At 40.1% G+C, this 12,865-nt stretch overlaps 1 protein-coding gene across 2 annotated transcripts; it reads left to right on the top strand.

The window, feature by feature from the left end:
- The first annotated feature begins 823 nt into the window (after positions 1-823).
- LOC147624552 (glycine-rich RNA-binding protein RZ1C-like) lies at positions 824-3,073 on the top strand. Of its 2 annotated transcripts, XM_086819566.1 has the most exons (4): positions 865-980; positions 1,389-1,451; positions 1,673-1,799; positions 2,266-3,073. In XM_086819566.1, exons 3-4 carry the CDS (start codon positions 1,689-1,691, stop codon positions 2,932-2,934), a joined length of 780 nt encoding a protein of 259 aa, XP_086675692.1. In that variant the 5' UTR covers positions 865-980; positions 1,389-1,451; positions 1,673-1,688; the 3' UTR covers positions 2,935-3,073. The 2 variants fall into 2 exon arrangements, with proteins under 2 accessions (XP_086675691.1, XP_086675692.1); XM_086819565.1 differs by lacking the exon at positions 1,389-1,451 and having other exon boundaries at positions 824-980.
- The last annotated feature ends 9,792 nt before the right edge of the window (positions 3,074-12,865 follow it).

Raw genomic sequence — 12,865 nt, forward strand, 5'->3', positions numbered from 1 at the left:
GCTGGAACATATGAAGCAGCTTTATCATATGCTTAATGTCAAATAGGGAAAGTCTATGGACTCCATGTACATAATTACTTAAGAGTAGTAATAGAGACGATACCATTATTGAGTTTGGTTGGCCTAGTGTGAAAATTAGTCACTTTGGAACCTTGGATAATTAATTGGGAGCACCTCATAAAGTTCAATGTGGAAAAGGGACTCAGGGGGAGCAGAGGGGAGGCACAAGGGGACTCAGGGACTCAGGGGGAGCAGAGGGGAGGCACAGGCTTGAAATTTTACGAATCTAAATCCATACGATTTTTTATTATTTAAATTAAAAAATATCAATGGAGGCAAATCCCTCATTGTTTGTTGCAATCATTTTGGAGCCATGAATTTTTAGAGCTAGTAGAGCCATTCTATACAATAATGGACAAAAAGCAAGTGTAACTTAGTGCTAGAGTGCATGCGAGGAATTAAATCTCAAATTTTAGGAAGGTTGGTGACCATAAGCATTGCCCCAAGACTAAGGTATATTTTTGATGAATTAGCAAAATAAAAGAAGCAACACACTAACAATTATATATTAAACTAAAATTTGTTTGGTATCCCTAATAACAATTATTAGTACTCAACCCGCGCATTATTACGGTATGTAAAAGATATTAAGAAGCGAAACTCAGAAATAGAAACTCGAATACAAAGGATCAAATGGAAAAGATTTTCTTAGAATTTTTTAAAAATCCAAGACCTTGTGCCTTACTTATCCATGGTTAATATGTAATAAATATATATTATACTAAGAATATATATTTTATAACCCTAAAGCATGTAATTTCAGTACCGTCGCCATTAAAAAAGAAAAGAAGATACCCATAACATCTAAGTTAACCCACGTTTGTATTTCTACCCTAGTTTTCGGATGTGGAAGTTGTAGACGGGGCCAGATCTTCGAAGCTGCTGCTACTGCTACTGCTGCTTGGCTGTTCTCTCTTGTGGTATGTCTTCTCTATTTTTATTTTGGTTTCACGCTTTTTTGCTCCCGTGGTTCTCTGATTTCGTTCTTCTTCTCTGAGAGAGAGAGAGAGAGAGAGAGGGGGTTTAGGAGAGGGGGAAGGGGGAAAATTTAGGGTTTAATGCGCGCGCGCGCGCGCGCTCACACGCACATATATATTTAGAGAGAAAGAGAGAGGGGTTTAGGAGAGGCAAAGGGGGTAGAGGGAGAGGGGGGGTAGGAGAGGCCAAAAGTTTACTTTTTTGGGGAGAGGGAAATCTAGGGTTTATGTGTGTGTGTGTGTGTGTGTGTGTATAGATAGATAGATAGATAGAGAGAGAGAGAGAGAGAGAGAGAGAGAGAGAGAGAGAGAGAGAGAGAGAGAGATCTACACAACTGCGTGGGAGTGCAGAGGAATTACGATTTGAACCCAGGATCTCTCACGGAATTATGATTTGAACCCAGGATCTCTTAAGTAAGTGCTACTATAGCACTTGAGAGAGAGAGAGAGAGTGAGAGAGAGAGAGAGAGAGAGAGAGAGAGAGCAATTCATGACAATCAAGTAGCTGATTTTGAGAGAGAAACGCTACCACTCATCAAATGGCGGTGGCTTTAGAAATGGAAAAGTGGGGTTCTTCTAGTATGTGTTTTGTGCCTTTCTTGTCTCATTAGCCACCGTCTGTTGCAATATTACAGGTTGAAGTATCATATCATGGCAGATTATGAGCAATTTCGGGTTTTTGTCGGGGGTTTGTCTTGGGAGATGAACGACAGAGACCTGGAAGATGAGTTCAGACGATTTGGAAAGGTTTTGGAGGCCAAGGTAGGGCCTCCTTGGATCCTCTCTTTTGATTTTTGGCTTCTTTGTTTGAAGATTTTGTAAATTGTATTGGTAAGGCACGAGTTTGGGATGTTTTTTTGCTGTCATAATCTGTCTACCTGTGTGTTTGTTGTTGCCAATGTCTGGAGATTTATGTAACATAAGCTGTTATTGTCCTGCTTATAGCAAATGATCTGGGGCATTGCAGAAGCTCACCTTTTTATATTGGCCCTTTATGCCTTGTTTGGGCAATTTATTATTGTGAAAACATTACACACTTTTTTGTGCATGTAGTAAACTTTATGAAGCTATCTAGCTTTTGTTGTTGGCTGCTATATTTGTATGAATGTATGTATGCATGCTTCCTGCATCAAATTTCCTTCTGCTCTGTGATATATTTCCCATTAATGATTCTTGATTGCCTATGCATGCATGTTCTCTCTTTTGATATTGGATCCTTGGGTGGCAGGTAATGCTTGACAGGGATACTGGTAGGCCCCGTGGGTTTGGGTTTGTTACTTTTGCTGACAAGCGGGGCATGGATGAGGCGATTAATAGACTGCACGATAGGGAGCTCGATGGTCGCGTAGTATCCGTAACAAAAGCACAACCCAAAATTTGGAGTGGTGAGAAAAACTACAATTACAGAGATGATTATGACAATGGTGGTGGATCAAGAGGTGGATATGGTGGCCGTGGTGGTGGTAGTGGTGGTGGTGGTGGTGGTGGTGGTGGTGGTCGAGATGATTGCTTCAAGTGTGGTCAACCAGGTCATTGGGCTAGGGATTGTCCTATGGGGGATGGAGGTGGTGGTGGCAGGTTTTCCTCTCGTGACAGGTATAGTAGTGGTGGTGGTGGTGGTGGTGGCAGTGGCAGTGGCAGTCGTGACCGCTATGGCAGTGGTGGGTCTGGCTATGGTGGCAGTCGATACAGTGGGCGTGATCGTGATGGGGATCGAGGGTATGACAGATATGACAGTGGCTATGGCCGTTACGGGGACCGAGATTCTGGTCGTAACAGTGATCGTTATGGTAGTGGAGGGCCTGCTCGATACGAGGGAAGGTATCGAGAGCGTGCTGGGCCGTATGACCGTCTGAGTGGTGGTGGTGGGCGTTCTGCCTATGACGATCGCTATTAGAAGTTGTGTTTTTAACGTCATCATCACAGGCAATATCCTTGATAGTATGTAAACCTCTCGATTGCTCCAAGACAGACTTTTACAGTGTTTACGGCATGTCTTCAGAACATTATTACTAAATTTGAGGGCTGTTTGGACACACTGGCTGGCAAATGTGACCAGTTGATCTGCTGGATGTTAGTCAGTGAAGTGCCAGCAACTGCGGGCCTGACCTTCTTTTGTTCTACATGTTGTGGTTGCACATTTACAGTTTTTGTTTAACAGGGTGTGTGCTTTGCTTCACTGGGCAGCTTTAATCACTTAAAGAGCACTAATTAAAAGGGCAGCTTGCACCTTGCACATGAAAGCAGGGATTGTGATGACAGTTGACAGTGTTTTAAACCAGAGTGTTGTTGCAGGTTTTACTTGATTGTGACTATGAAGGTGACTTGAGTGTTTATTAGACGTCAATGTGTTTTATCAGTGTCAGAGTTGTGGTAGCTTGGGTGATGGCCCTTGAATCACGTGTTAGTGATTGTCAGTTTATCCATGATTGAAGGAGAGGTGGCATTTACGAGAGCAGGCTAAGGCTAGCACTTGGTATCAGTCTTAGTGAATGCCAGATCAGGATTGAAGGAGAAGAATGTTCTGTTTGTCATGCTTGTTTTTTGCTGCTCTCATACAAATGTTAAAAACCCAGAGTTGATCTTGGCTAAAACCAAGTGCAGACATTATGAGATTGGGGCAAGTCTGCTTATGCCCGCCCACAACGAGGCCCTGATTTAGCTATCTGCCTCTGATTTCCGACTGTAAGGCCTCTTCTTTTCCGGCTCACTTTAGTACCTGGCTTTGGCAGACTATGAATATGGTTGGAATGAGCTCAACCTAAATGCACATCCAGTCTTTCAGTGTTGTTCTCTTGTCTTTTGCCACATACAGTTAGTGCAGTCTTCAGAAGGAAGTGTCAGTCTGCAAGGCCAGGTCATTCTGTCGTTGAAAGGGGGACAGTTCACATTTGAGCAAGAATGGAGATGGATTTGGACACGCCCAACTTCCACCGGTTCAGAAAGCTCTGCCAGTTGAATTGCACTTAGCACCAATTCTTTCAGGGTGTAAATTTCAGGTAGTAGAGTATACACCTGGAAAATTTGAAGTTTTTTTGATGCGTTCAAGGGTCTTTACAGACACATTCTCTGAGGAGAGATCTCATCTGCTCGTCTGTCATGGGCTGGGGATCTTGTCTGTCCAATCCTCATCCATCCGACTTTTTTGTGTTTTTTGGGGGGGGGGGGGGGTTGTCTTTAAAGTCCCTGAGGTTGTGTTGTTTTTGTGTGCACTGTCTATCTCGTGGCTGTCTTTGCATGCATAGTCTATCTTGTGGCTGCCTTTGTCTAGTCTTATTGCTAGTTTAATTAGTACCATTTGTTTAGAATGAAGTAATGGTTGTTGCAACTTGCTTCTATACTTCCCCCCTTTATGGCATCAAGTGTGCCATGAAGAATTAAGTGGGAAAATAGATTATGTGTCTTTGTTATGTGCTTGAGGGTACAGTGTAGTCATTGGCACATAAGGATGCACAAAAAACAGGGAACTCAAGTCATTTAAGGGCTCTTCCCATCAGCAGAGAGTGCATTGCTCATGTCTTAAGAGGGGAAGCTGGGGAGGTTTCAAGTCGAAGTGCAGTTATAGGGAGTGCTGTCACTCTTCACTGAAGCTGAAGTTGATCCATTTGATCAGAAACTGCTTTGCCTAGAGTGGTTATGAGAGTGAAAGCGGTGGAGAGATGGCTCTTTTGGAATGGCTGGGGTAATAGGACAATTCTAAATGATGATAGGTATCAGTTGTTAGGACAGAGGTAATTGGGGGCTTGCTTGAAGTTTGTCATAAAGAATTGAGATGATAGACCTACAGAGATGATAGACCTACATGAAGCCTCTGTTGGTATTCTACATCAAGACTTGCTTGCAAGGTCAGGACTCTGTCAAGGTGATCACCTATGAAGTGTATTAGTAAAGTTTTGTAAGTGTGAACAAATTTATTAAATTTCTTATAACCTTTTTTATGGTGCTACATCTTGCAGTTGTGAGAGCATAAACATATGGGCTTAGTGATTTGAATTTTCAATCCCACCATTGGTACCAGATTTTTCTACATTGCTTTTGCTAAATGGCATTGATGTTAATTTTGTCACTACTAGGAATTACCTTGGATTTAACTTTCCCTTTGATGCATTCTTGAATGGTCTCTGTACCAGGCCTTCTTTCGCAGGTTAGTGGGTGAAAACCAGAAGCTATTGAAGTCCCATTCAAACTTCTAAGTCGTGACACTGTTTGGGTGAAACCCTTCTAAAAGCTTTGAATATACCCTGGGGTTTCAACCCTAGGCGTTTACATTCATTCATGTTCTCATTGAAAAAAAGAGTCTGGAACTAAGTTAATTGTGGAAGAAATAAATATATCACTACAGGAGCTTCTCTAATAACCAAGTTTGAGTGCAAGAAAATTAAGATTGTTAGCCAATGGGCTTTTATGTTCTCAAAGGAAGGGTTTATTGTTAGATGGGGGTAAATCTACAAGTTCCTCTTGCAAAGACTAAGTAGTTTTTTAAAATGGTAGTAGTATAATATTGTTTTAGTTGGGGGGTTGCAACTGAGGCATTTACTCTTGTAATTTGAAAGCATCATGCTAAGGGCATCTTATGAAGTGCTTGCCCACTAGGGGTGGTCTGTTGTTTCACAATATTAAGGCGTCTTATACGGTCAAGTCTGCTTTATTGAAGGGAAGCTTATTTTGTTGAACATATAAGAAACATTGTTTGCTGGGATAGATTGTATAATGGTGTTGGGCTTTGGATTCTAGACTTCTTAGTTATCCAGATTTTATGAACAATTATGATCCAAAAAAAAAACTTTGTATATCACATTCTATGGTAGGCAGAGGCTCGGGAAAGTACCATTATTGGACTCACATTTGAGTACCACAAATTCTCAGGCTGTGAGTCAGCCAAGGGGTCATGCCCCATACGAGAGTGGCTTGGTCAATTGGAGAGAACTTGTTACATAATTTGTTAGATAACCGTATGATGGAGACCGTGGGAGAGCATTGGTTGGACTTCTAATAACCTAATCCTTCCAAGGCATGTGCTTGTGCATTGGCATGGACATCGGGGGGTTAATTCTTTGACATGGCATGGTACATGGCCTAGCAATCATGATTATAGATGTATTTGAGCTACTACTTTGGTTGGTTCTTTATCTTTATGTTGTGCTTGGTCAATGCAATACGATGCAACTCTCAATGGTTCCATTTATGTATACCCTACCAATTTTGGTTTCATCACCCTCATTTGTTGCATCTTTCTTCTCACTCAGTTTAGGAATCTCTTTGAAGCATAAGTTATCATGATGTACATGACCCTTGTCTTCGATTTCCAAATATCCAAATGTGACGCATTTCAAGAATGGCGCAAGATATGTTGTATCTTTAGCAAATTCGCCCCTTAGAAAAGAGCGCTTTAGTTTATCGATAGTAACATCAATTGTGCTACCAATGGAAGTTAAGTCCACATATTCTTTTGGCGGTTTCAAGCTTAAAAAGTGTAACTCTATCAAAACATTTGCTAGCAAATGCAAACAAAACTGCACATTGAAAATCCTTGCCTTGTTATACCATTCAATGCAGTCTTCATCTCTCTAAAGTGTCAAAATAGCATGCATGAAACCAAGTAGTCTTTTCATGACTTTGTCCATGTGATAACCACCTTATGCTATGTTTTTGGAGAGCATGATGTGCATCAAGTTGCATTGTGTACAAGAGATCCATCAACTCGTTTCTTTTCGAGCAATTATTAACCCAAGAATAAACTTTATTGACAAGCTTTTCCACAAACATGAGTGCGGGGAATCTCTTTGAAGTGTCAGTAAAAATAACAAGGGTCCCATGATGTGCAATGCAATGCACTTGAATCAAACTAGGCACATCGTTCTTCAACAAGGTTACGATCCCAACTTCACACTCCGTCATGGTAGAGGCACCATAAGTAGCAACACCAACCATTTCTTGTGCACATAGACCTCTTTGGCATAAAAATTCTTTCAATGCATTGTAAATAGTTATGCCTTTCCCATCTACAATTTTCAATAGCCCAAGAACTCGACATGCTTTGGCCTTAAACTTTTGCATTTCAAATATATAGCATACACAATCAAATGCAACTCTAATCCACGGTTAGTACTTTCATGAAGCTAGATTGAGTAATAAGGAGTCTCTAACAATGATGCAACTGTTTGTATCTCAAGTAGTTGCATGGCTATAGCATATAGAAATTGATATCCAGCATATTGACTAGTATATGAAGAGTAGTCAATGCTTTTTGGCATATTCGGAACATTTAGAGACTTGGCAAGGCTACATAAATCCTCGTACATGGCTATGGACAAATCTCTCTAGGCAATAAAGTACATAAGTTTCATTGTGGTGATGACTTGGGCCTTGTTTGCAGTGTCCATCTCAGCAATATGCACAACGGTGGGTTTACTTTGCTTGTCAATCTCACAAGATCACTTAGCCATTGCGGTTTTGTGGCCATTAGAAACATGTGATTTAATAGCATCATATTGAAGTGTGACACATCCGGTTCCAATTTGCCATGGACCAAACATCTTGTAATGCTCACACTAGTCACGCTTCATAATACTTTTATCTTCTTGCATAGCCATGGAAACTTATCCTTCCACTCTTTACGAAACTTTCTTTTTGGAGCCTCTTTTTGAGTACTACTTTCTTCACATGATTTTGGATTTGCTATATTAATGTCATGCAATCCACGTCAAACTCCCTTTTATTAGTATCATTTCTAGATGGAACATTCCATTTAAACATAACACTGATTGTGTTTTGCCTTTTGTTTTTGGGAGCCATGCCTAAAAAGAAGAGACTTGCTTAAATTTACTAAAAAATATTTTTCATTTAAATTTACTTAAAAAATTAAGTGATGAGGAAAACAAGAAATAAAGTGTGATAATATTATTACTTTCTTACTTGTCAAAGAAGCGTTTTGAAGTTGCAACATGATGCCATTCATTGGATAAATATGGGAAAATAATACCAAAGAGTCGTGTAGATAAAGCTAGAGCTGCTACTTTAGAGGTAACAAAAAAAAAAGCAACGACTGGCATAAGAGAGTGAGAGTCGAAAAAGAAGATTTTCGATCTTCTACTAGGTAGCACTGAGTTGTTCATAGCTAGCGTTGTAGGCTCTAGGCTCTTGTGTTGGCAAGCAACAACATGACAACCAGCTCCCTACCTTGCTAAGCTCGGCCAACGATGGATGATACCTTAGGTAAAATATGTTGATTAGAAAAAGGTTATTGTAGTGTGTTTCCTTAAGAGGCCTAGAGCTTTAGATAATACAAACATAAAAAAGGTGGTGGTATGGAAAAGTTGTGATTATAATTTGTTGGCACCTCAAATTCTTAAAAAAACGATTAATACCAGTGGATGAGTTTAACAACTCTATATTACTGTGCTTCAAAATGGAGCGTGTAAAAGTCAAAATAATGAAAATATTTTATATTGGAATTAGGCTTGTAATTTAATTTTGTAAAGTTGTGCAGCGCGGGGACTCGTGCAACTTGTGTGAAGACTAGAGATAGATTGCAGGTACTTATTACTACTAAGCAGTGAACTGTGAGAAGACTGGTGCCCTCATTATTGAAGGTGTGCTCATAAGCACGTGCTATCATTGCACCATGAAATCAAGAGGTTGACAAGATCAATGAACTAGCCTTGAGTGCATTACCTGGCCTTGAAAGAGAATACCTTAATGTAGATTCAGTTATTTCTTTTGAACATGCCAGAATATTGTATGCACTTGAGTACTTGAATAATCTGAACTGGGGTGGTGGTTATCTTCCTCATCGCTTGTTTCTAAGATGAATGCTCCTATCATGCAACTTCGCGATTTGGACCCTCGACGGCGGGGACTTTGTAATGGTACCAAATTAATATGCAAGCAATTTCACTTAAAGGTGATAGAAGCAAAAAATATTATAGGTACAAACATTGGAGACATGGTCTTTATTTCTATGATAACATTCATACCATCTATGCTTCAATTGCCTTTTGACATGAGAAGGAGTGAGGCTAACTTTTGGCATGTCAATAAATAAGTCCCAAGGATAAACATTGAGTGTGTTGGGACTTTATTTGGCTAAAAAGTATTCACACATGGACAATTATATGTTCTTATGTCACGTGCTAGATCATCAGATGCAATGAAAGTGTGTGTAAAAGATACTGTGGAGACCATAAAAGCAACATTGAAGGTATAAACAAAGTCTACACAACCAATGTTATCTACAAAGAGATATTGCAAATGGCATCCAGAAGAATGTAAATGTAATCTATGCCCAAAAGGTAGAGCACAAGCTATTGATACTACAACCTACAAATGTCAGAGACTACAGAGTCTATAAATGTTAAAGACTACATTTAATCTATGCCCAAAAGGTAGAGAACGAGCTATTGATATAGCAGCCTACAAATATCAGAGACTACATTCATAGATATCTTTTTATCAACTAAGTAAGCATTTGGAAGGAGAATGTTTACAAAGATGGGACATGTGAAATCTATGTGATCTTTCAGTATAAGTGTGTATGCTTTCAAGTTGATTGTTAATGTTTCTTTTAGAATGACAATTGTTTTATTGTGATGTGAAGACACGAAGTTAAATTTTTTTCCAAGCTCTCTTCTCCTATTTTGCGAATACAATAGGAGAGCCTTGAGTCTATCTCCCTTTCTCTCTTTATCTCTCTCCCTCTTCACAATAGAATAGCCCTATTATGAATACAATAGGACAGCCCCGAGTCACTTCAGATTAGTCTCTTCCATTTTGGTTATGACAAAAATTTCAGATTCAACAACGGTGCAGAAGGTGGACTTGCATATTCGCATATTGAATGAATATGCACCAATCAAGAAAGAACATCTGAATGCACATGAGAAGCACGCAAGAAGACAACAGGATCGGACTAATGTCGATCTTTAGATTGAATCCTTCTTCGCATTGTCCTCCACCCTTCACTGATCTCCCTTCATTTATTCAGTTTGTTGGAGCTAGTGAGAATGGGCTGCTTGGATATTGTAGAAGGTTAAGCATGAGTGATGCATGGAGAGTCCAATTCCTCCACTCACAAACACAAAGCTTACAAAGCACTTTGAGTATTGCGCAACATGCACTACAAGATGCACAAAATAATATTGAAGATCTAGAGAAAAGAGACAAAGCAAAAGAGGCTCGCGTTATGAAGCTACACAATATACAATCTCTCACATGAAGAGCACCCCCGTGGGAGCAAGAGAGCGAAAGAGGACAATCAATAACATTCAAAAACTCATAGTTGGTGGTGGCGCGCAAGTAAAGAATCCATGTAGCAAGGTCTGATTTTTGTTTTTTGGTTGCAAATAATCATGATTAAGGTATTTTTGGTTATTGTGGTTGTTATAAGCAATAGATTAAGGTTTTTTTTGGTAATCTTTATTGGTTTGTGATAGGAACTTTTTGAAAGAAGCATGTGGTGATAATGGTCCTCAAGATTTTGGAAAAATATTACGTAGTTGTGTGAGGAGGCGTGACATTCTTTCCATTATTCGAGACCCACACCACAAGAAGATACGGCAGGTACTCGCGCAAATGAGATAATGGATGACATTACCAATCTTCTAAGCATTGAGGAGTTTTAGAATGCATGTGATGAGGTGGGCATTGGCAAAAAAGGATATCAAGCCTTCTATCAATTGCTAAAAGATACACTCCGCAAACAAGGCATCACAAGGAATATTTTTCCTCTTCCTAGAAAGATAAGATTAGAAAAGAGGACATGCAATGATGATGTGCAACACAAAATTGGAGAGTATTATTGCATCAATGATACATTAACCATTGGAGCTTGGGGAAAAAACGAAGCACAAATGGTAAGATTATCCCTACAATGAGGTCAACAACATATTTGTTTGTCTTCTACAACGTCTTCAGAGAAATATGATCTTATTCTATGGACTGCCTAAACAATGTAAGTAATTTTTTATATTCTTTGCGAATTAATATTTTTTTTTTTCAAGTACTAAAACTTATCTACTTTTGTTTGTCATGCAAGGTGACAGGTAAGTTTTGTTGAAAGTGGATGAGTGTCAGATTGTAAAAGGCAAGAGGTTAGAAGGAATGAGTATCACACTTATGAATGAGGCAATGGCATATGCAAAGAGTGAGATCAACATGATTGAGGAGACTGAGTTACCTTCCAACGAAAACCCAGACAATTAGACGAGCAATAGGGAGAGGGTTTCCTTCTTTGCCCCTTCATCCACACGCGCTTTCAATTGGTTCAGTACAGCGTGCGATAAGAGAGTTTGTTTACAGTCCTTTCTTCGTCTCCTCGCATCATGGATTAGCTTCCTTCACCCTTCACTCGCATCTGCAGTTCACCGTGTGATAGACAATTCCGCTTCTTATTGATTATTCATCCTCGCGCCGTGGCCAGCATCGAGTAGGTGGTTCAAGTGGTTCACTCCTATGATCCTTTTGGAAGCTGTAGAGACACTTGAAGAGGTAAAAGATAAACCTAGTGCGCCAATGAGAACCTATTTGATTTATTAAGGAGAGCTAGGCACGATGAACGTCTTCCTCCAGATGTAAAAAAATTAAAATTTAAACAAGGCACGAATATATAGATCTTATTAGGCTGACGTCACCAAAATGTGCCGTTGTGCCACGTGTAGGGTTGACATCATCACCAGAGTGCCACGTTGTAGGGCTTATGTCATCCTTATAATGATGACATCGCATTCTATAAAATGGATAAAATATTCATTTTTTTGTTGGGTACCATTGACGATGCAAAAGTTTTAAAGATTATTTCCGTAACCTCCATCTACGGTGCAAATACTACCATCCGTCAGGCTCTCAACAGGCTTTTCACACCATGAACAGTGTATTCTCGCCCTCCCTCGACGGTGCGAAGAGACTCATCCGGTATTGTCCAATCAAGATTATTATGCTGTTAAAGCTTCATCTCTCGCCCTCAGTGCCTTCTTGCCCTCCTCCCACAATGCGAGTAGACACATCCGACAGGCTCCAACACCTTCTATCGCACTGTGGACAGCCTCTTGTCCTCAACGCTTTCTCGCCCTCCTCCCACGACGCGAGTAGACACATCCGGCACTCTTTGATCAGTCCTATCACACCGTAGCTTCCTTGCAGTATGGCTCATACTACAAAGCAGAATGTGAAGATGGTTTACCTAGATCCCTCCCTTCCTAAAGATTCAGTGCCAGAGCAAGAGCTAGAGGCAACCACTTCAACCATTACAGAAGAAACAAGTTAAGGGTAGAACCAATTATCCAAGGCAAGAACTTTCCTCCAGAGACAAAAGAAATTGTTTGCTGAGATAAGGCAAGCATAGGAGGCTACACATCTTCTCATTGCTAGGGCACCGTTCCTTAGAATTGTAAGAACAGTAAGTGAAAGTATCAAAGGGCAAGGACATTATAGATGGAAGAGTAGTGCACTGGCATGTCTTCAAGAAGCTTGTGAAGACTTTCTTATAGACTTCATGAATGATAGCTTCATATGTGCTGCCCATGCAAGAAGAGTCACTTTGATAGACAGAGACATGACACTTATTAGCAGGGTGAGGTACAGGTTTGATAAATTTCTCCATCCCTTATACCAATGAGGGATAGGAAAGCCTTTGAGATCCTTGCAATTCCCCCAAGCACCATTGAAAAGGAAATCAAAGACAGATGATATTGAAGTTGAAGAAGTTACTTCTCCTCCCAAGAAGAACAAGAAAAGAAAGTTGGATAAGAAATCTAAGCCAGATGATAAGAGTTCTAAAAGGAGGAGGAGGAGGAGGAGGAGGTGAAGGAAAAGGAGGAGGAGGTGATTGAAAA

This window comes from Cibotium barometz, chromosome 25, assembly GCF_041138505.1.
Source record: "Cibotium barometz isolate CiBa-2024 chromosome 25, ASM4113850v1, whole genome shotgun sequence".
NCBI classification, from domain to species: Eukaryota; Viridiplantae; Streptophyta; class Polypodiopsida; order Cyatheales; family Cibotiaceae; genus Cibotium; species Cibotium barometz.

What these genes read in the sequence shown, in the direction of transcription:
- LOC147624552 (XM_086819565.1), top strand. Translation starts at nt 1,689, where the DNA reads ATGGCAGATTATGAGCAATTTCGGGTTTTTGTCGGGGGTTTGTCTTGG. An exon ending in GAAAGGTTTTGGAGGCCAAG is followed by an intron (nt 1,800 to 2,265) that starts GTAGGGCCTCCT and finishes CTTGGGTGGCAG; the next exon opens with GTAATGCTTGACAGGGATAC.